Source organism: Heptranchias perlo, chromosome 40, assembly GCF_035084215.1.
Source record: "Heptranchias perlo isolate sHepPer1 chromosome 40, sHepPer1.hap1, whole genome shotgun sequence".
Taxonomy (NCBI): Eukaryota; Metazoa; Chordata; class Chondrichthyes; order Hexanchiformes; family Hexanchidae; genus Heptranchias; species Heptranchias perlo.
In genome coordinates, this window is record NC_090364.1 from 16,867,295 (window position 1) to 16,892,168 (window position 24,874).

General features: G+C 48.5%; 1 protein-coding gene across 1 annotated transcript in view; it reads left to right on the forward strand.

Annotated features, from left to right (window-relative positions):
- sgsm3 (small G protein signaling modulator 3) overlaps nucleotides 1–24,874 on the forward strand; it is a 148,555-nt gene that overhangs the window by 48,932 nt on the left and 74,749 nt on the right. The window contains exons 6-8 of the mRNA XM_067974707.1: nucleotides 5,990–6,133; nucleotides 10,274–10,469; nucleotides 17,758–17,903. Coding sequence (XP_067830808.1) covers nucleotides 5,990–6,133; nucleotides 10,274–10,469; nucleotides 17,758–17,903 — 486 coding nt within the window. The remainder of the gene's footprint in view (nucleotides 1–5,989; nucleotides 6,134–10,273; nucleotides 10,470–17,757; nucleotides 17,904–24,874) is intronic.

Genomic DNA, 24,874 nt, shown 5'->3' on the forward strand with positions numbered 1-24,874 from the left:
CATAGAAGGAGATATTAGGCGAGGTGACCAAGAGCTTGGTCAAAGAGGTGGATTTTAAGGTGGGCCTTAAAGGAGGAGAGGCAGAGAGGTTCAGGGAGAGAATTCCAGAATGTGGAGTTTAGCTGACTGAAGTGAAGGGGGGCTGGTGGAGGGGGGGTGCATAAAAGGCCAGAGTCAGAAGGATGGGGAGTTCTGGGAAGAGATGTGGATGGGCCGGAGGAGGTTCCAGAGATGATAGGGGGAGAGACCATGAAGGGTTTTAAACATGAGGATTTGAGGCGTTGCTTGACGGGGCGTAGTTCCTTGCAAATGACCTTCCTTTCCTCTCCAAGGTCCTTGAACGTGTTGTCGCATCCCATCTTTCCTGCAACTCCATGTTTGAATCCCTCCAATCAGGTTTCCGCCTCTGCCACAGTACTGAAACGGCCCTTATCAAAGTCACAAATGACATCCTATGTGACTGTGACCATGGTAAACAATCCCTCCTCATCCTTCTCAAAGTATCTGCAGCCTTTGACACGGTTGACCACGCCATCCTCCTCCATTGCCTCTCCTCCATCGTCCAGCTGGATGGGACTGTGCTCGACTCGTTCCACTCCTGTCTATCCAGTCGTAGCCAGAGAATCATCTGAAATGGCTTCTCTTGCCGCTCTTGCACAGTTACCTCAGGAGTCCCCCCAAGGATCTATCCTTGGCCCCCTCCTATTTGTCATCTACATGCTGCCCCTTGACGACATCATACGTCGGATTCCATATGTACGCTGACGACACCCAGCTCTACCTCACTAACCCCTCTTCCAACCCCTCCACTGCCTCTGATTTGTCACAGTCCTTGTCCGATTGGATGAGCAGAAATGTCCACTGATTAAATTTTGGGACGATGGAAGCCATTGCCCCCGCCACAAACACCGACCCATAGCCATTGACTCCATCCCTCTCCCTGGCCGCTGTCTGAGGCTGAACCGACCGTTCGCTACCTTGGCGTCTTATTTGACTCTGAGCTGAGCTTCTGACCCCATATCTGCTCCGTCACAAAGACCGCCTACTTCCACGTCCGTAACATCACCCGTCTCAGCCCCTGCCTCAGCTCTTCTGCTGCTGAAACCCTCATGCATGCTTTTGTTATCTCTAGACTCAACTATTCCATTGCTCTCCTGGCCGGCCTCCCACTTTGCACGCTAAACTTGAGCCCATCCAAAACTCTGCTGCCCGTATCCTAACTCTCACCAAGTCCCGTTCACCCATCACCCCTGCGCTCGCTGACCTACACTGGCTCCCGGTCCGGGAATGCCTCAATTTTTAAAATTCTCATCCTTGTTTTCAAATCCCTCCATGGCCTCGCCCCTCCCTACAACCTACTCCCTTCTCCAGCCCTACAACCCTCAGAGATCTCAGCACTCTTCCAAATCTACCCTCTTGCGCATCCCCAATTCAATTGTTTCATCACTGGCGGCTGTGCCTTCAGCTGCCTAGGCTCTAGGCTCTAGGCTCTAGGCTCTAAGCTCTGGAATTCCCTCCATAAACCTCTCTGCCTCTCTCTCCTCCTTTAAAACCTACCTCTTTGACCAAGCTTTTGGTCACCTAATATCCTAATATCTCCTTGTATGGCTCGGTGTCAAATTTTGTTTGATAATCGCCCCTGTGAAGTGCCTTGGGACATTTTACTACTTTAAAGGTGCTATAGAAATGCAAGTTGGTGCTGTGGGAATAAAACCAATGGAGGTCAATGAGCACTAGCTGAAGATTACGGAGGGTGCTAGGTGGGAGGACAGCCAGGAGAGCATTGGAATGGTTGAGTGTGGAGGTGACAAAGGCATGGATGAGGGTTTCAGCAGCAGATGAGCTGAGGCGGGGTGGAAACAGGTGATATTTGGAAGTGGAAGTTGTCATTTTTTGTGATGGAGATGATACGTTATTGGATGTTCAGCATGGGGTCAAATGGGTGTCAAAGTTTATGCCAATAGTCTGGTTTAGACTGAGACAGTGGCTGGAGAGAGGATACGATCGATGGTGAGGGTACAGAGTTTGTGGCGTGAAGACAAAGTCTTCAGTCTTCCCAATGTTTAACTGGATGAAATTGCAGCATATCCAAGACTGGATATTGGACAAGTTATTAGGTACAGCACAGTAGGAGGCCATTCGGCCCATCGTGCCTATGCTGGCTATTCGAAAGAGCTATCCAATTAGTCCCATTCCCCTGTTCTTTCCCCACAGCCCTGTAAATTTTTTCCATTCAGGTATTTATCCAATTCCTTTTTCAAAGTTACTATTGAATCTACTCCCACCACCCTTTCAGGCAGCGCATTCCAGATCATCATAACTTACTGCGGAAAAAAAATGTTTCCTCATCTCGCCTCTGGTTCTTTTGCCGATCACCTTAAATCTGTGTCTGCTGGCTACCAACCCTTCTGCCACTGGAATCAGTATCTCCGTATTTACTCTACCAAAACCGTTCCTGATTTTGAACACTTCTATCAAATCTCCTCTTAACCTTCTCTGTTCTAAGGAGAACAGCCCCAGCTTCTCCAGTCTCTCCACATAACTGAAGTCCCTCATCCCTGGTATCATTCTAGTAAACCTCTTCTGCACCCTCTCTAAGTCCTTGACATCTTTCCTAAAATGTGGTGTCCACAATTGAACACAATACTCCAGCTGTGGCCTAACTAGTGTTTTATAAAGGTTTAGCATAACTTCCTTGCTTTTGTACTCTATGCCTCTATTAATAAAGCACAGGATCCCATGTGCTTTTTTAACAGCCATCTCACTTGTCCTGTCACCTTCAAAGATTTGTGTACATACGCCCCCAGGTCTCTCAGTTCCTGCACCCCCTTTAAAATTGTACCATTTAGTTTATATTGCCTCTCCTCATTCATCCTACCAAAATGTATCACTTCACACTTCTATGTATTAAATTTCATCTGCCCTGTCTGCCCATTTCACCAATCTGTCTATGTCCTCATGAAATCTGTTACCTCCACATTTCTGAGTTTCGTGTCATCTGCAAACTTTGAAATTATACCCAAGTCCAGGTCATTAACATATATCAAAAAGAGCAGTGGTCCCAATACCGACCCCTGGGGAACACCACTGTATACTTCCCTCCAATCTGAAAAACAACCGTTCACCACTACTCCCTGCTTTCTGTCCCTTAGCCAATTTTGTATCCATGCTGCCACTGTCCCTTTAATCCCATGGGCTTCAATTTTGCTAACAAGTCTGTTATGCAGTACTTTATCAATTGACTTTTGAAAGTCCATGTACACAACATCAACCGCACTACCCTCATCAATCCTCTCCGTTACTTCAAAGAACTCAATTAAGTTAGTCAAACACGATTTTCCTTTAACAATTCCGTGCTGACTTTCATTTATTAGCCCAGACTTTTCCAAGTGCCAGTTAATTTTGTCCTAGATTATTGTCTCTAAAAGTTTCCCCACCACTGACGTTAGGCTGACTGGCCTGTAATTGCCGGGTTTATCCCTCCCCCCTTTTTTGAAGAGGGGTGTAACATTTGCAATCCTCCAGTCCTCTGGCACTGTCCCTGTATCTAAGGAGGATTGGAAGATTGTGGCCAGAACCTCCGCTATTTCCACCCTTCCTTCCCTCAGTAACCGAGGATGATCCCATCCGGACCGGGTGATTTTTCTACTTTGAGCATTGCCAATCTTTTAAGTACCTCCTCTTTATCTATTTTTATCCTATCCAATATCACTATCACCTCCCCCTTTACTGCTACAATGGCAGCATCCTCTTCTCGAGAGAAGACCGATGCAAAGTATTCACTTAGTACCTCAGCCACGCCCTCTGCCTCCACAAGAAGATCTCCTTTATTGTCTCTAATCGTTCCCGCTCTTCCTTTGACTACCCTTTTACTATTTATATGTTTATGAAAGAGTTTTGGATGCCCTTTTATGTTAGCTGCTAATCTATTCTCATACTCCCTCTTTGCTCCTCTTATTTCATCTTTTTAAGATCTCCTCTGTACTTTCTGTATTCAGCCTGGTTCTCTACTGTATTATGAACCTTACATTTGTCATATATCTTCAGTCATCCAGGGAGTTCTAGCTTTGGATGCTCTTCCTTTCCCCCTCATGTGAAAGGAGGCCACATCTTACACAACTTCCCGCTGGACTTACTCCACCAAGTTGGGGCGCTGTTCCCGCTGCCGTCCCCCTCAGAGCTCCGCCACTTTGGGACGAGGCAGGCTTTAAGAAATAGAGAACTTCCAACAGTTTCCCCTCAGGGAATGTGCCTACTTTGTACCCGAACCATCTCCTCCTTGGAGCCTCCCATAGTTCAATTACTGTTTTGCCTACCAGTTTTTGATTCCAATCTACCTGGGCAAGATCCCTTTTTAACTCACTGAAATTAGCTCTCCTCCAGTTAAGTATTTAGCACCTCCTTTCTACCTATTTTTATCCTAACTTGGTCTGCTAGGGGAAGGGAGGGATGCTGCAGAGGCAGCTGAAAGGATGGCCCCAATCTTGGTGATAAAGCAGTTGCATCTGTTGTTGGAGGTGAGGGTAGAGTGGGAGCGGGAGAGGGGTTTAGGGAGATGGTTGATAATCTTACATGGAAAGGCTGTTTGGTGCCCCAGATGGTGGTGTGGGAGGAGGTAAATGGACCATTGTTGCATTTTCTGCATATACACAGGAAGATGCCAAGGAAAAGACAAATGGAAGTGTTGGAAGAATGGACCAGACTATCGTAGAGGGAGAGTTCTTCCTCCATAGGGCAGTGTGGGAGAGAAAGAAGGAAGCAACAAAATGACTGGTGTGGTCACCATAAACAGATGAACTGAGTACAGGGGCAGAATGGTCATGTTTCTTCATGGACCATGCGCAGGAGATGATAGAAAAATTGGGGGAGGTGACTGTGAACATAGTCGAAGAGACATGCTTTTGCAGGAGAGTTTTCAATTTGAGAAGATAGATTGTGAGGTAGGTGGGGATAAGGGAGAGGGTCCCAGAGTGGTGGAAGTGTGTTGGATGAAAACTGCACCAGTGGCATTGGAGCGGAGAGATGAGGGACAATAGGGCTGGAGGAGCTGAGTTCGGGACGGTGTGAGCTGGAGGATGTCAGTGAGGTAGAGATGGTGTGAATTGGAGGATGTGAATGAGGTAGGGAGGGTGTGAGTAGAAGGAACTGACTGAGGTAGGGTAAGTGTGAGCTGGAGGTAAAATGAGTGAGTTGTAGGGTGTGATAAGTATGGAGGGTGTGAGTTGGAGGAGGTGACTGAGGTAGGGAGGGTGTGAGTAGAAGGAACTGACTGAGGTAGGGTAAGTGTGAGCTGGAGGTAAAATGAGTGTGAGTTGTAGGGTGTGATAAGTATGGAGGGTGTGAGTTGGAGGAGGTGACTGAGGTAGGGAGGGTGTGAAGTGCAGGATATGACAGGTATTGGAGGATGAGAGTTGGAGGAGATGGCTGAAGTAGGGTGAGTGTGAGTTGGAGGATGTGACGGGTATGCAGGGTGTGCGTTGGGTAGGGAGGATGAGAGTTGGAGGAGGTGATTGGTAGGATGAGTGTGAGTTGGAGGAGGTGACTGAGGTAGAGAGGGTGTGAACTAGGATTAAGATGTTGAAGAGGGTGGTACAAATCTATGTTGAGATTTGAAAGTGAGGACACATGTTTTGAAATTACTTCACTGGGGAATTGGGAACCTATGGAAGTTGTGGGGGCTCCAGTAATGGATGGGTGGAATTTGCAGTGCTATAAGATATAGGCAGTGGACTCCTGCTGTATCGGAGTCCATGTAGGGGAATAGTCCTTCTCTCCAGTAGGTTGAGCATCTTGGGGTGGGCAGGAGGTGATCTTGAAACTCAGGAGATGGAAAAGTTTTGTCCTCTGGCCAATTGGCTAAACTTTTCATGTGCCAGGAAGCACTGTCTTTATGTGAGAGTGTAGGGATTGATGGAGCAGCGATGGTTTGCCACTTAGATCAGATTGATACTTGGTGGTTCAATTGCCTATGATTTCTTTTCTGTTTCAGATCGAGAAAGACCTGCTCCGCACAATGCCAAGTAACACCTGCTTCTCCAACATGAACAGCATTGGTGTTCCCAGATTACGAAGAATCCTACGTGGGCTGGCGTGGCTCTACCCAGAGATTGGCTACTGCCAGGGGACTGGAATGGTATGGAACATAATTAGAATCTACCAGCCTTTGCTCCATATCCCTTGATACCCTTATTGGATGAGACAATGCCATTTGTATCGTCAGAGCCCATCTCTCTAGTACCCTAACTCCCATCAAAGCCCACCCTTCTAGAACCTTAACTCCCATCAAAGCCCACCCGTCTAGAACCTTAACTCACACCAAAGCCCACCCTTCTAGAACCCTAACTCCCATCAAAGCCCACCCTTCTAGAACCTTAACTCACACCAAAGCCCACCCTTCTAGAACCTTAACTCCCATCAAATCCCACCCTTCTAGAACCTTAGCTCACACCAAAGCCCACCCTTCTAGAACCCTAACTCCCATCAAAGCCCACCCTTCTAGAACCTTAACTCACACCAAAGCCCACCCTTCTAGAACCCTAACTCTAATCAAAGCCCGCCCTTCTAGAACCCTAACTCTAATCAAAGCCCACCCTCTAGAACCCCAACTCCCATCAAAGCCCACCCTTCTAGAACCCTAACTCCCATCAAAGCCCATCTCTCTAGTACCCTAACTCCCATCAAAGCCCATTCCTCTATTGCCCTGACTCTCCCATCGAAGCCCATTGATCTAGAAATCAACTCCTTGTAAAAATGCTGTGATTAATCAACTCAAACTCTGCAAGGAGTTTAAATCAAAGGGTACCAGATGGATCTTTAATCCCTTCACCTTAAGTTCTTACTAAAGAGTAGCTGGAGATTTACTTTCTATGTCCAGGGTTTGTTTGGTACCTAAACTGTAGCTTGATTGAACTGTCTTAGATTAAGAGGTCCAAATTATACGAGCAATTATTCCTGAGTGGGTCAGTTAATCTCCTCTTGACACAGCCATTAAAGAGGTCAGACAATGAAATCATGAACTGACTTTTCTTTATTGACCCACTTATTATATGATTGACAGCATCTGAAGACTAAACATTAAAGAGTGTGCGAGGCACTTGAGGAAATGTTATTCATTAAATGTATCACTAACTAAGCATCAACTGGGCTCTACTTAGTACAAAATAAAGTTATGCTCAAAGTCCAAGATTGAACATAAAGTCAGCAAGGTTAATTTACATTTAGATTCCTTATATAGAGGACAAGTTAACAGCTTTGAATAGCAAATCCAACAGATATGTTTCAAGTCTAGTTCAGCATATTGCTGATAAGATTATAACTTTAACAGTATGATTCCTTGATTTCATACAGCTGTGTTCTCCTCAGTTGGCATAGTACAGCTGGCTGTTTCACCTCCCTCTGCTCACTTGTGTTTGCCTCCGGGGAGGTTAGCTTGATAAATCTCCATCCATAGATGTGGTACTCAATTCTCTCCTGGGTCATTTGCCTTTCTTCTGGGTAGATCCAATCTTGCATGCTTGTTATATCTGAACTAGGGCTACTTCTACAGTAGAACTTGCCTTGGAGGCGGTACAACAAAGGTTCATTAGATTAATTCTTGGGATGAGAGGGTTGTCCTTTGAGGAGAGGTTGAATAAAATGGGCCTATTCTCTCTGGAGTTTAGAAGAATGATAGCTGATCTCATTGAAACATATAAGATTATTCGGGGACTTGACAGGGTAGATGCTGAGAGATTGTTTCCCCTGGCTAGAAAGTCTAGAACTAGTGGGCATAGTCCCAGGATAAGGGGTCGGCCATTTAAGACTGAGATAAGGAGGAATTTCTTCACGTAGAGGGTTGTGAATCTTTGGAATTCTCTACCCCAGAGGGCTGTGGATGCTGAGTCGTTGAATATATTCAAGGCTGAGATGGATGGAATTTTGGACTCTAGGGGAATCAGGGGATATGGGGATCGGGCGGGAAAGTGGAGTTGAGGTCGAAGATCAGTCATGATCTTATTGAATGGTGGAGCAGGCTCGAGGGGCCGTATGGCCTACTCCTGCTCCTATTTCTTATGTTCTAATTTCTGTTTCCTTGTGCTTGGGGAAATTTAGCTCTTATGTACAAGTGATACATTTAAATATTTGCCAATCTCTGGCTAGATTTTCTACCATCCTAACTCTTCCATCAAAGCCGATTCCTCTACTTCTCTTACACTTCGAGTTCAAAAGTCTTGCTTCATAAGCTATTCCTTTTTTAACCTCCTGAACTCTTCTGCAGAGATATCCAAGACTCTCTGAGTTCCTATAACTTTTCTCTCTCACGCTCGTACTCAAACTATTTCTGCTTTGGGTCTTTTTATAAAACAACATCTTTTACACATTTAATTACACAAGATAAAACCCTGTTTTCCACCAATTCAGATAACTGATCAATCTGAGGGATACAGTTTATTGCAAGGTTTCACCTTAAGGTGTTAATGACTTTAAACAGACTCATGTCGAGGACGAATGAAGAAATTTTAATTATGAGAAAAATCAGACTCACTTTTGGCTGGTAATTCGTTTCACTTTCCTGGCTTTGAATAATGACAAACCTGGACAACACCAGATAGAAGTGTCTTTCCTGTGAGCCCCTCCTGGTCCAGTGTAACCTACACTGTATGTCTGGGCTTGGTACCCTGACCGCCTAGGTTTACTGCCTGTGGTTGTGGAAGGTCCTTTGTCCTGAGACTACCACCTGAAGTACCCATCGGGTGAATTTTCAGGGCTCCTGCCCAGTGGAAACCGAGCGATGGCTTCAAAAATGGTGGCCAGTGACCTCGTGGCCAGTGACCTCACGCCCCGTTACCGCCATCGCGGGGTCTACCGTTGGGTGAAGCAGCCGTCTGAGTCAGGCCCATTTAAGATGCAGATATAGGCCTGACGACATACTGATGAATGGAGGGATGGTGGTGTCTATTTCTCACGTTTGCTGTCGGTGCACGTGAGAAAGGAAGCCAGCACCATTACCCAGCACGCTTTGGGAAAATAGGCTAACAGGGCAGCAAGGGCTCATGGGGGTGTTCATGAATAAAAACCAGAGGCAAAGATTTTGGAAAACTGCAGACTTATAGTGGGAAAAGGAGAATGCTTTCAGCTTCAAGGTGTGCGGTAAGACAGCCTTGTGTGTGTTAGCGTCCCTCGTCTGGTGGGTGAGGTCATCTCTGTGCTAAGAATGATAGTGTGGTGCATGCACACTAAAGAGGATGGAGGGGAGTGGGGGAGTGTGCAAGACATTCGCACTAACCCAGTATAAGGTCAGCCAGAGACCCCAGTTAGACAGATTTGTAGAGACGATTCGTGACGTGGGTGCTGAAAGGATGAAGACGGATCAACTCCGCCCCTTGGCACAGCTTTTGACGTTGTACTGTTTAAACCTGTGTATGTCTGATATTATTGCTTGTAATTGGTCGTAACATTTACGTTTAAGTAGGTCAATAAAACTAGCGCTTTCGAGTTCAGTGGCTCAAACTCTTTTATTTAATCAATACTGAGTGGACAAATAAAATTATACCACTCTTGCAGCGCCCCCCCGTGCCGTGCCGCCTGTCGCCGCCGCCCCCCCGCGCCGTGCCGCCTGTCGCCGCCGCCCCCCCGCGCCGTGCCGCCTGTCGCCGCCGCCCCCCGCGCCGTGCCGCCTGTCGCCGCCGCCCCCCGCGCCGTGCCGCCTGTCGCCGCCGCCCCCCGCGCCGTGCCGCCTGTCGCCGCCGCCCCCCGCGCCGTGCCGCCTGTCGCCGCCGCCCCCCGCGCCGTGCCGCCTGTCGCCGCTGCCCCCCGCGCCGTGCCGCCTGTCGCCGCCGCCCCCCGCGCCGTGCCGCCTGTCGCCGCCGCCCCCCGCGCCGTGCCGCCTGTCGCCGCCGCCCCCCGCGCCGTGCCGCCTGTCGCCGCCGCCCCCCGCGCCGTGCCGCCTGTCGCCGCCGCCCCCCGCGCCGTGCCGCCTGTCGCCGCCGCCCCCCGCGCCGTGCCGCCTGTCGCCGCCGCCCCCCGCGCCGTGCCGCCTGTCGCCGCCGCCCCCCCCCCCCCCCCCCGTGCCGAACCGCTGGGTGTTGGTGTCAGTTTCTTCTGTTCCGATAGAGACTTTGGTAATCTGTCTGATTTAGGTTGAGAATCACCAAAATACACTGCAGGTGGGCACTGCGTTCAGGCAGTGGTCTAGATGGGTCACCAGCCTGGGCTCTCCTGGTCCATGAGGTCTGATGATGTTCAGTGGTCGTGCTATGCTTAGGTTTAATTCCTCTGCTTTTCTTGCTGTCAGGTTGCAGCTTCCCTGCTGCTGTTCCTGGAGGAGGAGGATGCTTTCTGGATGATGTGTGCCATTATTGAGGACCTGGTTCCTGCTTCATATTTCAGCACCACACTGCTGGGTGTGCAGACAGACCAGCGAGTTCTCCGACACCTGATTGTACAGTACATTCCCCGACTGGACAAACTGCTGCAGGAACATGACATTGGTAAGAGAGGAGGTGGTCTTTTGATCAGGCTGACAATCCTCGCTTGGCAGATTGACGGGGTGGGTTTGATGTAAGTCACAACACTAGACAAAGTCAGTGCAAGTTAACCCCTGCTCATACTGTGTTCTCACCTCCCACTCCCTGGCCTTGCACACAGCAGTGGGACAGCCAGCAGACATCTCCCCTGTTCTTCATCAATTAAGAAGGGTACAAGAGTGACCTGGGTGGGATCCATCTGATACTCCCCCCACTCCCTGTGGGAAATGCCCTATTAAGAGTATGTATCCTACCACTCTATGCTGTAACATGTTGGAGTTTGTAAACCTGCACTGCAGGGTTTCTTATATGGAAAGCTGCCTGGTTAATCCATAAATCACCTGCCTTCACCTGTAGTTTAACCCTCACTCTCATCGGCTACTCAGTTAAGTTTTATTTCCGAGCGCTCCTTTGCTGCTAACTCGTGCTGGGGTACAGGTTACACAGGTCCTGGTCGCCCACCAGTACTTGGCTCGTTTCAGGTGTGAGCCTGGATGGTGGGTGTTGGCAGACGATTTGGTTCGATCTTTTCAAACATCCGCTTTCCAGCAGCGGTCCCTTCGTTCTCCGCAGTGGCACTGATTTTATTTTCCTCGCGTCCAGATTTCCACTGCCCTTTGTGTGAAGAAGTGCTTTCTAATGTCGCCCCTGAACGGCCTAGTTCTAATTTTAAGGTTATGCCCCTCTTGTTTTAGACTCCACCCCCACCTGAGGAAATGGGTTGGATCGAGAGAAACTACCAACTCGTTAATCGTCTTAAACACCTCGATGAGATCACCCCTTAATCTTCTATATTCAAGGGAATACAAGCCTAGTCCATGCAAACTCTCCTCATAATTTAACCCTTTTAGCCCCGGTATCATTCTGGTGAATCTGCGCTGCACTCCCTCTAAGGCCAATATATCCAATAAGGACAGTCAGCATGGATTTGTTAAGGGAAGGTCGTGTCTGACTAACTTGATTGAATTTTTTGAGGAGGTAACAAGGAGGGTCGATGAGGGTAGTGTGTTTGATGTAGTCTACATGGATTTTAGCAAGGCTTTTGACGAGGTCTCACATGGCAGACTGGTCAAAAAAGTATAAGCCCATGGGATCCAAGGGAAAGTGGCAAATTGGATCCAAAATTGGCTCAGTGGCAGGAAGCAGAGGGTAATGGTCAACGGGTGTTTTCGTGACTGGAAGGCTGTTTCCAGCAGGGTTCCGCAGGGCTCAGTACTAGGTCTCTTACTTTTTGTGGTATATATTAATTTAGGGGGCATGATTAAGAAGTTTGCAGATGATACAAAAATTGGCCGTGTGGTTGATAGTGAGGAAGAAAGCTGTAGACTGCAGGAAGATATCAATGGACTGGTCAGATGGGCAGAAAAGTGGCAAATGGAATTCAATCCGGAGAAGTGTGAGGTAATGCATTTGGGGAGGACAAACAAGGCAAGGGAATACACAATAAATGAGAGGATACTGAAAGGTGTAGAGGAAGTGAGGGACCTTGGAGTGCATAGCCACAGATCCCTCAGAGTAGTCTGAGAGCGAGTGGGGGAAGAGAGTCCGAGAGGTGAGCGCGTTGTAAAAGGAGAGTCCGAGAGGTGAGCGTGTTGTAAAAGGAGAGTCCGGGAGGTGAGTGCGTTGTAAAAGGAGAGTCCGGGAGGTGAGCGCGTTGTAAAAGGAGAGTCCGGGAGGTGAGTGCGTTGTAAAAGGAGAGTCCGAGAGGTGAGTGCGTTGTAAAAGGAGAGTCCGGGAGGTGAGTGCGTTGTAAAAGGAGAGTCCGGGAGGTGAGTGCGTTGTAAAAGGAGAGTCCGAGAGGTGAGCGCAGTGTAAAAGGAGAGTCCGAGAGGTGAGCGCAGTGTAAAAGGAGAGTCCGAGAGGTGAGCGCAGTGTAAAAGGAGAGTCCGGGAGGTGAGTGCGTTGTAAAAGGAGAGTCCGAGAGGTGAGCGCAGTGTAAAAGGAGAGTCCGAGAGGTGAGCGCAGTGTAAAAGGAGAGTCCGAGAGGTGAGCGCGGAGTAAAAGGAGAGTCCGAGAGGTGAGCGCGGTGTGAAAGGAGAGTCCGAGAGGTGAGCGCGGAGTAAAAGGAGAGTCCGAGAGGTGAGCGCGGAGTAAAAGGAGAGTCCGAGAGGTGAGCGCAGTGTAAAAGGAGAGTCTAGAGAGTGGGAAGAGAGTCCAAGAGGTGAACGCATTGTAAATCTAAGGCAAGTGGATCTGTGTAAAACAGTTGGAGTACTGTCTACAGTTCTGGTCACATTACAGGAAAGATGTGATTGCACTAGAGAGGGTACAGAGGAGATTTACGAGGATGTTGCCAGGACTGGAGAATTTTAGCTGTGATGACAGATTGGATAGGTTGGGGTTGTTCTTTTTGGAACAGAGGAGGCTGAGGGGAGATTTAATTGAGATATATAAAATTATGACAGGACTAGATAGAGTGGATGGGGAGGACCTATTTCCTGTAGCAGAGGGGTCAGTGACCAGGGGGCATAGATTTAAAGTAATTGGTAGAAGGATTAGAGGGGAGCTGAGGAGCAATTTTTTCACCCAGAGGGTGGTGGGGGTCTGGAACTCACTGCCTGAAAGGGTGGGAGAGGCAGAAACCCTCAACTCATTTAAAAAGTACCTGGATGTGTCCCTGAAGTGCCGAAACCTACAGGGCTACGGACCAAGTGCTGGAAAGTGGGATTGGGCTGGATGGCTCATTTTCGGCCGGTGTGGACACGATGGGCCGAATGGCCTCCTTTTGTGCCGTAAATTTTCCATGATTCTATCCTTCCTGAGGTGCGGAGTCCAGAACTGAATGCAGTTCTCCAGATGGGGTCTGACCAGAGCTCTCTACAGCTGGAACATAACTTCCACCCCTTTGTATTTCAGCCCTCTTGAGAAAAAGGCCAATATTCCATTTACCTTTTTTAATTATTGTTTGTACCAGCTTTTAGTGATTTCTGTACTTGGACCCCTAAATCTCTCCTCCACAGTTCCGAGCTTCTCACCATTTTAGAAAATACTCTGATTTGTCTTTCTTGGGTCCAAAGTGGATGATCTCACCCTTCCCCACATTGAACTCCGTCTGCCAGTTTTGCCCACTCACTTAATCCATCAATGTCCCTTTTTGTGTATTCGTTCATGGGATGTGGGCGTCGCTGGCGAGGCCGGCATTTATTGCCCATCCCTAATTGCCCTTGAGAAGGTGGTGGTGAGCCGCCTTCTTGAACCGCTGCAGTCCGTGTGGTGAAGGTTCTCCCACAGTGCTGTTAGGAAGGGAGTTCCAGGATTTTGACCCAGCGACGATGAAGGAACGGCGATATATTTCCAAGTCAGGATGGTGTGTGACTTGGAGGGGAACGTGCAGGTGGTGGTGTTCCCATGTGCCTGCTGCCCTTGTCCTTCTAGGTGGTAGAGGTCGCGGATTTGGGAGGTGCTGTCGAAGAAGCCTTGGCGAGTTGCTGCAGTGCATCCTGTGGATGGTACACACTGCAGCCACTGTGCGCCGGTGGTGAAGGGAGTGAATGTTTATGGTGGTGGATGGGGTGCCAATCAAGCGGGCTGCTTTGTCCTGGATGGTTTTGAGCTTCTTGAGTGTTGTTGGAGCTGCACTCATTCAGACAAGTGGAGAGTATTCCATCACACTCCTGGCTTGTGCCTTGTAGATGGTGGAAAGGCTTTGGGGAGTCAGGAGGTGAGTCACTCGCCGCAGAATACCCAGCCTCTGACCTCCTCTCATAGCCACAGTATTTATATGGCTGGTCCAGTTAAGTTTCTGGTCAATGGTGACCCCCAGGATGTTGATGGTGGGGGATTCGGCGATGGTAATGCCGTTGAATGTCAAGGGGAGGTGGTTAGACTCTCTCTTGTTGGAGATGGTCATTGCCTGGCACTTGTCTGGCGCGAATGTTACTTGCCACTTATCAGCCCAAGCCTGGATGTTGTCCAGGTCTTGCTGCATGCGGGCTCGGACTGCTTCATTATCCGAGGGGTTGCGAATGGAACTTTCTGCTCCATTCTACACTATTTACTGTGCCACCTAACTTAGTGTCATCAGCAAACTTGAATATTCGGCTCTATATTCCTTCATCCAAGTCGTTTATAACTATCGTGAAATGCTGAGGCCTCAATATAGATCTCTGGGGGACACCACTGGCCACATCCTGCTAATTTGAGCATGTTCCCATTATCCCTACTCTTTGTCTCCTACCTCCTAACCAATTCCCTATCCAAGCCTCCAATTCCATGCACTCTCATTTTTGTTAACAGTCTCTTATGTGGAACCTTATTGAATGCCTTCTGGAAGTCCATAAATCCATAGTTAATCCCTTATCTACCACGTTAGTTACTTTGTCTAAAAATTCAACTAGGTTTGTTAGACATGACTTACTCTTTACACGTCCATGCTGACTCTCTGATCAGCTCGTATTTGTCCAAACGCTCAGTCACTCCGTCCCTAATTTGTTCGGCAAGGGTATTAAGAGTTACGGAACCAAGGCAGGTGGATGGAGTTAAGACACAGATCAGCCATGATAAAATTGAATGGCGGAACAGGCTTGAGGGGCTGAGTGGCCAACTCCTGTTCCTATGTCCCTCTGTTGTTTTAACTTAATATGTTTTGGAAGTTTCCCTGTTCTATGTAAAAAGAAAAAGATTAGTGAAGACAAATGTAGGTCCCTTGCAGTCAGAAACAGGAGAATTTATAATGGGGAACAGGGAAATGGCAGAGCAATTAAACAAATACTTTGGTTCTGTCTTTGACAGAAGAGGACACAAATAACTTCCCAGAAATGCTAGGGAACCAAGGGTCCAGTGAGAAGGAGGAATTAAAGGAAATTAGTATTGGTAAAAAAATAGTGCTGGAGAAGTTAATGGGACTGAAAGCCGATAAATCCCCAGGGCCTGATAATCTGCATCGCAGAGTACTAAAAGAGGCAGCCATGGAAATAGTGGATGCATTGGTTGTCATCTTCCAAAATTCTATAGATTATGGAACAGTTCCTGCAGATTGGAGGGTGGCAAATGTAACCTCACTATTTAAAAAAGGAGGGAGAGAGAAATCAGAAACTACAGACCGGTTAGCCTAACATCGGTAGTAGGGAAAATGCTAGAGTCTATTATAAAGGATGTGATAACAGAACACTTAGAAAATATCAACAGGATTAGACAAAGTCAACATGGATTTATGAAAGGGAAATCATGTTTGACAAAGCTACTGGAGTTTTTTGAGGATGTAACTGGTAGAATAGATAAGGGAGAACCAGTGGATGTGGTTTATTTGGATTTTCAGAAGGCCTTTGATAAAGTCCCACATAAGAGGTTAGTGTGCAAAATTAAAGCACATGGGATTGGGGGTAATATACTGGCATGGATTGAGAATTGGTTAACAGACAGGAAACAGAAAGTAGGAATAAATGGGTCTTTGTCGGGGTGGCAGGCAGTGACTAGTGGGGTACCGCAGGGATCAGTGCTTGGGCCCCAGCTATTCACAATATATATCAATGATTTGGATGAGGGAACCAAATATAATATTTCCAAGTTTGCTGATGACACAAAACTAGGTGGGATCATGAGTTGTGAAGAGGATGCAAAGAGGCTCTAATGTGATTTAGACAAGTTGAGTGAGTGGGCAAATACATGGCAGATGCGGGAGAATGTGGATAAATGTGAAGTTATCCACTTTGGAAGGAAAAACAGAAAGGCAGAGTATTATTTAAATGTAAAGAATCTTACAACACCAGGTTATAGTCCAACAATTTTATTTGAAAATCACAACCTTTCGGAGGCTTTCTCCTTCGTCAGGTGAATTCACCCGACGAAGGAGAAAGCCTCCGAAAGGTTGTGATTTTCAAATAAAATTGTTGGACTATAACCTGGTGTTGTAAGATTCTTTACATTTGTCAACCCCAGTCCATCACTGGCATTTCCACATCATGGCTATTATTTCAATGGTGATAGATTGGGAAATGTTGATGTACAAAGGGACCTGGATGTCCTTGTACACCAGTCACTGAAAGCAAACATGCAGGTGCAGCAAGCAGTTAGGAAGGCAAATGGTATGTTGGCCTTCATTGCAAGAGGATTTAAGTACAGGAGCAAGGATGTCTTACTGCAGTTATACAGGGCCTTGGTGAGACCACACCTGGAGTATTGTGTGCAGTTTTGGTCTCCTTACCTAAGAAAGGATATACTTGCCATAGAGGGAGTGCAGCGAAGGTTTACCAGACTGATCCCTGGGATGGCAGGACTGTCGTATGAGGAGAGATTGGGTCGACTCAGCCTGTATTCACTCGAGTTTAGAAAAATGAGAGGGGATCTCATTGAAACGTATAAAATTCTGACAGGGTTAGACAGACTGGATGCAGGGAGGATGTTTCCCCTGGCTGGGGGGTCCAGAACGAGGGGTCACAGTCTCAGGATACAGGGTAGGACATTTAGGACTGAGATGAGGAGAAATGTCTTCACTCAGAGGGTGGTGAACCTGTGGAATTCTCTACCCCAGAAGGCTGTGGAGGCCAAGTCACTGAATATATTGAAGAAGGAGCTAGATAGATTTCTAGACACAAAAAGCATCAAGGGGTATGGGGAGAGAGCGGGAATATGGTATTGAGATAGGATCAGCCATGATCATATTGAATGGCAGAGCAGGGCCGAATGGCCTACTTCTGCTCCTATTTTCTGTGTTTCTATGTTTCTCCTTCTGAAGCTAAAAACTGTTCATTTGAGACCACAGGAATAATTAAATAAATACTCAGCTCTTTCTGGCCCGCGCTCCTCACTTGTGGATTTTGGATTTTCTGGTGAGTGGGGAAAAACTGTCCAGTAATGAATTGTTGGGCCGGCTGATTCTCCTGCTCACACTCCAAGGACTGGTGACACCGCACGCAAATATACAATCTGCGTCTCGCTGGATCCTAATTAGCAAATGTGAGTGTTAGGGAAAGAGCCCAGCGTTCGTCCAACTCGTTCACATTGCTCGAACTCTATGCCCCTGTTTATAAAATGCTAAATTCTCTTGGCCTTTTTATGGCTTTAATCTACCTGCACTCGCACTGTGGGACCTGAAACTGGGAAATCGCATTCACTTCAGAGTCCTGGTGCAAACTGAATCTGATCTGTCCGGTGATGCAAACGGTGTTTGTGAAAATTCTCCGGATATTAGCTCCGGAATAATGGATACCATTCGGGCTGGAGCTGCGATGGCTGGATGGACATGTACACTAGCTGTCTGATACAGTGTGACCATTTCTCTGTTCTCATACTGTCCTGTTTTTGTGTCTCTCAGAGCTGTCCTTGATCACCCTGCACTGGTTCCTGACTGCATTTGCCAGTGTTGTACACATCAACATCCTCCTCCGAGTCTGGGACCTGTTCTTCTACGAGGGTTCTGTTGTCCTCTTCCAGATCACATTGGGCATGCTTAAGATGAAGGTACGCGGGCAGCAGATGGGAAACGTTTGGGAAGAAACATGCAGTGCAGCCCCATCCCTACTGTGGAAGTGTGTGTACCCCATCCGTCTGGGCTACACAGGTTCCACAAATTGCGGGTGGCACAACGCCAATTCGCATTATTTACAGAGGCGCTAATAGAGGGCAGGATGTGGGCACGGGGGGCAGGATGTGGGCACAGGGGGGCAGGATGTGGGCACAGGGGGGCAGGATGTGGGCACGGGGGCAGGATGTGGGCACGGGGGCAGGATGTGGGCACAGGGGGCAGGATGTGGGCACGGGGGCAGGATGTGGGCACGGGGGCAGGATGTGGGCACGGGAGGCAGGATGTGGGCAAAGGGGGGGGAGGATGTGGGCAAAAGGGGGGCAGGATGTGGGCACGGGGGGCAGGATGTGAGCTAGCAGCTCGAGTAACTGGATATGTTCTCAACTTTTTGCAAATGTCAGTGAGCACTGACCCTGATTCTGTGGGGCTGGGTGTGTATAGTGAGCGCTGATACTGTGGGGCTGGGTGTGTATAGTGAGCGCTGATACTGTGGGGCTGAGAGTGTATAGTGAATACTGACCTCGATACTGTGGGGCTGGGTGTGTATAGTGAGCGCTGATACTGTGGGGCTGGGTGTGTATAGTGAGTGCTGATACTGTGGGGCTGGGTGTATATAGTGAGCGCTGATAATGTGGGGCTGAGAGTGTATAGTGAATACTGACCTCGATACTGTGGGGCTGGGTGTGTCCATGACAGTATTGGTAGGAGTGACCACCGCACAGTCCTTGTGGAGACGAAGTTCCGTCTTCACACTGAGGACACCATCCAACGTGTTGTGTGGCACAACCACTGTGCTAAATGGGATAGATTCAGAACAGATCTAGCAGCTCAAAACTGGGCATCCATGAGGCGCTGTGGGCCATCAGCAGCAGCAGATTTGTATTCCAGCACAATCTGTAACCTCATGGCCCGGCATATTCCTCACTCTACCATTACCAACAAGCTAGGGGATCAACCCTGGTTCAATGAGGAGTGTAGAAGAGCATGCCAGGAGCAGCACCAGGCAAACCTAAAAATGAAGTGCCAACCTGGTGAAGCTACAACTCATGGCTGCATGCATGCGAAACAGCGGAAGCAACATGCTATAGACAGAGCTAAGCGAGTCCATAACCAACGGATTAGATCAAAGCTCTGCAGTCCTACCACATCCAGTCGTGAATGGTGGTGGACAATTAAACAACTAACTGGAGGAGGAGGCTCTGTGAACATCCCCATCCTCAATGATGACAGAGCCCAGCACGTGAGTGCAAAAGACAAGGCTGAAGCGTTTGCAACCATCTTCAGCCAGAAGTGCCGAGTGGATGATCCATCTCGGCCTCCTCCCGATATCCTCACCATCACAGAAGCCAGTCTTCAGCCAATTCGATTCACTCCACGTGATATCAAGAAACGGCTGAGTGCACTGGATACAGCAAAGGCTATGGGCCCCGACAACATCCCGGCTGCAGTGCTGAAGACTTGTGCTCCAGGATTAGCTGCGCCTCTGGCCAAGCTGTTCCAGTACAGCTACAACACTGGCATCTACCCAACAATGTGGAAAATTGCCCAGGTATGTCCTGTCCACAAAAAGCAGGACAAATCCAATCCGGCCAATTACCGCCCCATCAGTCTACTCTCAATGATCAGCAAAGTGACGGAAGGTGTCGTCGACAGTGCTATCAAGCGGCACTTACTCACCAATAACCTGCTCACCGATGCTCAGTTTGGGTTCTGCCAGGACCACTCGGCTCCAGACCTCATTACAGCCTTGGTTCAAACATGGACAAAAGAGCTGAATTCCAGAGGTGAGGTGAGAGTGACTGCCCTTGACATCAAGGCAGCATTTGACTGAGTGTGGCACCAAGGAGCCCTAGTAAAATTGAAGTCCATGGGAATCAGGGGGAAAACGCTCCAGTGGCTGGAGTCATACCTAACACAAAGGAAGATGGTGGTGGTTGTTGGAGGCCAATCATCTCAGCCCCAGGACATTGCTGCAGGAGTTCCTCAGGGCAATGTCCTAGGCCCAACCATCTTCAGCTGCTTCATCAATGCCCTTCCCTCCATCATAAGGTCAGAAATGGCATGTTCGCCGATGATTGCACAGTGTTCGGTTCCATTCGCAAACCCTCAGATAATGAAGCAGTCCGAGCCCGCATGCAGCAAGACCTGGACAACGTCCAGGCATGGGCTGATAAGTGGCAAGTAACATTCGCGCCAGATAAGTGCCAGGCAATGGCCATCTCCAACAAGAGAGAGTCTTACCACCTTCCCTTGACATTCAACGGCATTACCATCGCTGAATCCTCCACCATCAACATCCTGGGGGTCACCATTGACCAGAAACTTAACTGGACCAGCCATATAAATACTGTAGCTGCAAGAGCAGGTCAGAGGCTGGGTATTCTATGGCGAGTGACTCACCTCCTGACTCCCCAAAGCCTTTCCACCATCTACAAGGCACAAGTCAGGAGTGTGATGGAATACTCTCCACTTGCCTGGATGAGTGCAGCTCCAACAACACTCAAGGAGCTCAACACCATCCAGGACAAAGCAGCCCGCTTGACTGGCACCCCATCCACCACCCTAAACATTCACTCCCTTCACCACCGGTGCACAGTGGCTGCAGTGTGTACCATCCACAGGATGCACTGCAGCAACTCGCCAAGGCTTCTTCGACAGCACCTCCCAAACCCGCGACCTCTACCACCTAGAAGGACAAGGGCAGCAGGCACATGGGAACAACACCACCTGCACGTTCCCCTCCAAGTCACACACCATCCCGACTTGGAAATATATCGCCGTTCCTTCATCGTCACTGGGTCAAAATCCTGGAACTCCCTTCCTAACTGCACTGTGGGAGAACCTTCACCACCTGGCCAGCAGCGGTTCAAGAAGGCGGCTCACCACCACCTGCTCAAAGGCAATTAGGGATGGGCAATAAATGCCTGCCTCGCCAGCGACGCCCACATCCCATGAACGAATAAAAAAAAAGTATGGTGAACACTGACCTCGATACTGTGGGACTGGGTGTGTATGGTGAGCACTGACCCTCGATACTGTGGGACTGGGTGTGTATAGTGAGCACTGACCCTGATACTGGGACTGGGTGTGAATAGTGAGCTCTGACCCTGATACTGTGGGACTGGGTGTGTATAGTGAGCACTGACCCTGATACTGTGGGACTGGGTGTGTATGGTGAGCACTGACCCTTATACTGTGCGACTGGGTGTGTATGGTGAGCACTGACCCTGATACTGTGGGACTGGGTGTGTATGGTGAGCACTGACCCTGATACTGTGGGACTGGGTGTGTATAGTGAGCACTGACCCTGATACTGTGGGACTGGGTGTGTATGGTGAGCACTGATCCTGATACTGTGGGACTGGGTGTGTATGGTGAGCACTGACCCTGATACTGTGGGACTGGGTGTGTATAGTGAGCACTGACCCTGATACTGTGGGACTGGGTGTGTATGGTGAGCACTGACCCTTATACTGTGCGACTGGGTGTGTATGGTGAGCACTAACCCTGATACTGTGCGACTGGGTATGTATGGTGAGCACTGACCCTGATACTGTGGGACTGGGTGTGTATAGTGAGCACTGACCCTGATACTGTGGGACTGGGTGTGTATGGTGAGCACTGATCCTGATACTGTGCGACTGGGTGTGTATGGTGAGCACTGACCCTGATACTGTGGGACTGGGTGTGTATGGTGAGCACTGACCCTGATACTGTGGGACTGGGTGTGTATAGTGAGCACTGACCCTGATACTGTGGGACTGGGTGTGTATGGTGAGAACTGACCCTTATACTGTGGGACTGGGTGTGTATGGTGAGCACTGATCCTGATACTGTGGGACTGGGTGTGTATGGTGAGCACTGACCCTTATACTGTGGGACTGGGTGTGTATGGTGAGCACTGATCCTGATACTGTGGGACTGGGTGTGTATGGTGAGCACTGACCCTGATACTGTGGGACTGGGTGTGTATGGTGAGCACTGACCCTGATACTGTGGGACTGGGTGTGTATGGTGAGCACTGATCCTGATACTGTGGGACTGGGTGTGTATAGTGAGCACTGACCCTGATACTGTGGGACTGGGTGTGTATAGTGAGCACTGACCCTGATACTGTGGGACTGGGTGTGTATGGTGAGCACTGATCCTGATACTGTGGGACTGGGTGTGTATAGTGAGCACTGACCCTGATACTGTGGGACTGGGTGTGTATGGTGAGCACTGACCCTTATACTGTGCGACTGGGTGTGTATGGTGAGCACTGACCCTGATACTGTGGGACTGGGTGTGTATAGTGAGCACTGACCCTGATACTGTGGGACTGGGTGTGTATAGTGAGCACTGATCCTGATACTGTGGGACTGGGTGTGTATGGTGAGCACTGATCCTGATACTGTGGGACTGGGTGTGTATGGTGAGCACTGATCCTGATACTGTGGGACTGGGTGTGTATAGTGAGCACTGACCCTGATACTGTGGGACTGGGTGTGTATGGTGAGCACTGACCCTTATACTGTGCGACTGGGTGTGTATGGTGAGCACTGACCCTGATACTGTGGGACTGGGTGTGTATAGTGAGCACTGACCCTGATACTGTGGGACTGGGTGTGTATAGTGAGCACTGACCCTGATACTGTGGGACTGGGTGTGTATGGTGAGCACTGACCCTTATACTGTGCGACTGGGTGTGTATGGTGAGCACTGACCCTGATACTGTGGGACTGGGTGTGTATAGTGAGCACTGACCCTGATACTGTGGGACTGGGTGTGTATAGTGAGCACTGATCCTGATACTGTGGGACTGGGTGTGTATGGTGAGCACTGATCCTGATACTGTGGGACTGGGTGTGTATGGTGAGCACTGATCCTGATACTGTGGGACTGGGTGTGTATAGTGAGCACTGACCCTGATACTGTGGGACTGGGTGTGTATGGTGAGCACTGACCCTTATACTGTGCGACTGGGTGTGTATGGTGAGCACTGACCCTGATACTGTGGGACTGGGTGTGTATAGTGAGCACTGACCCTGATACTGTGGGACTGGGTGTGTATAGTGAGCACTGATCCTGATACTGTGGGACTGGGTGTGTATGGTGAGCACTGATCCTGATACTGTGGGACTGGGTGTGTATGGTGAGCACTGATCCTGATACTGTGGGACTGGGTGTGTATAGTGAGCACTGATCCTGATACTGTGGGACTGGGTGTGTATGGTGAGCACTGACCCTGATACTGTGGGACTGGGTATGTGTGGTGAGCACTGACCCTTATACTGTTGAAAATAAATCTGGAAATTTATGGGTTATTAGCAGAAAAAATCTCATGAAAAGCTGCTGGATTTTGGTAAAATCCCAACTGGTGCACTGATGTCCTTCAGGGCACCAGTTGGGATTTGACCCTTAATGCCCCGCTCCGAGTATAGAAGTTTCTCCTAATCTCCCTCCTCCCTCTCAGTGACAATTTAAAATTGTTACTCCCTCAGCAATAGTCCTTTTCCTATTCGCAGAATCAAAACTCTTCATAATTTGAAAAACCTCTATTAAATCCCCCCTTAGTATTCTCTGTTTGAGTGGAAATAGTCCCAGTATCTTGAGCCTTTTCTCATAACTATATTTTCCCCATCACTGGCCTCATCCTGGGGAATCTATGGCTTTAATGTCCTTTCTATAATGGAGTGCCTGAAACTGCAGACAGTACTCTAGCTGTGGCCTAATCAGTACTTACTTTGTAGAAATTTATAATTACTTGTGTGTCCTTGTGCTCTGTGCCCCAGTTTATAAAACCCAAAATGCCGATGCCTTTTTTTATGACTTGATCTACCTGCACTGGCATTAACAAGAATGATGAATTTCTGCTCTAGGTGTCCCTGTTGCTCCTCATGTCAGTGTATTCCCATGGAGTGTCTTGCTCTCATTTCTTGTTTTTCCACCCAAGATGTATTACTTCACACTTATCCACATTAAATTGCGCCTGTCCCACCGACCCGACCCGTCCGCCCCGCCACTTTCAACCCTTCTCCCATCCGAGCCACGTTCATTTACCCTATCCCTTCGTTTTATGTCCCATCAACCAATTCGCTGTCTCTGCAGCTACACTTCCTCTTATACCAAATACTTGAATATTTCTAACAAGCCTCTTCAGAGGCTTCATCAGACGCGTTCTGAAAATTGATTTATAATATATTTCCCACATTCTCTTTATCTTTCCAATTGGTCACTTCTGCAAAAATCTATTGAATTGGTTGAATACAAGTCGCCTGTAACAAGCCCTGCGGGCTATCCCTGATTAAATCCTGCGTTTTTAAACGCACACTAATCTTATCTTGAATAATGGATTCTATCAGCTTGCCCACAGCTGATGTTCGACTAACTGCTCTGTAGTTACCCGGCCGATCTCCCTCGACCAAACGTCACCCGCTGCTCGTCAGTCATAACTCACCCGAGCTTCTGGGCATAAACTTGCTTCAACGGAGCTCTGCAAAAAGTGCAGCGTTCTTTCCCAGGCGTCTCAGAGCGGGGAAAGGATCTCGCTCTCCCCTCAACCAATCAGCTGGAAGTGTCCTCGACGAGCCGCGCAGTCGGAACCAGGAAGTGAAAGCCACAACGGTGAATTCAAATTTAAATTCAGTTGGAGAAAGCGAAATAAAGAGACAGAAAGACAAAATAAAAATATTAAATTAAAAAAAAAATTAATATCAGGAGGAACGAGACTCTACATTTTTAAAAGTTAATTTTCAGTCCCAGAGAGATTGTTTGGCCATCATTAAGACTTAGACTTAACTAAAAGTTAGTTTAGACCTAAAAAACCCAGTGTGCCTATTTTTTTGGCGAGATTAGTTCGTTTCTAGCTGGCCCATTCGGTCAGCCAGCGAGCTGCTCTTCCCACGCAGCTTTCAAACGAGCAGGG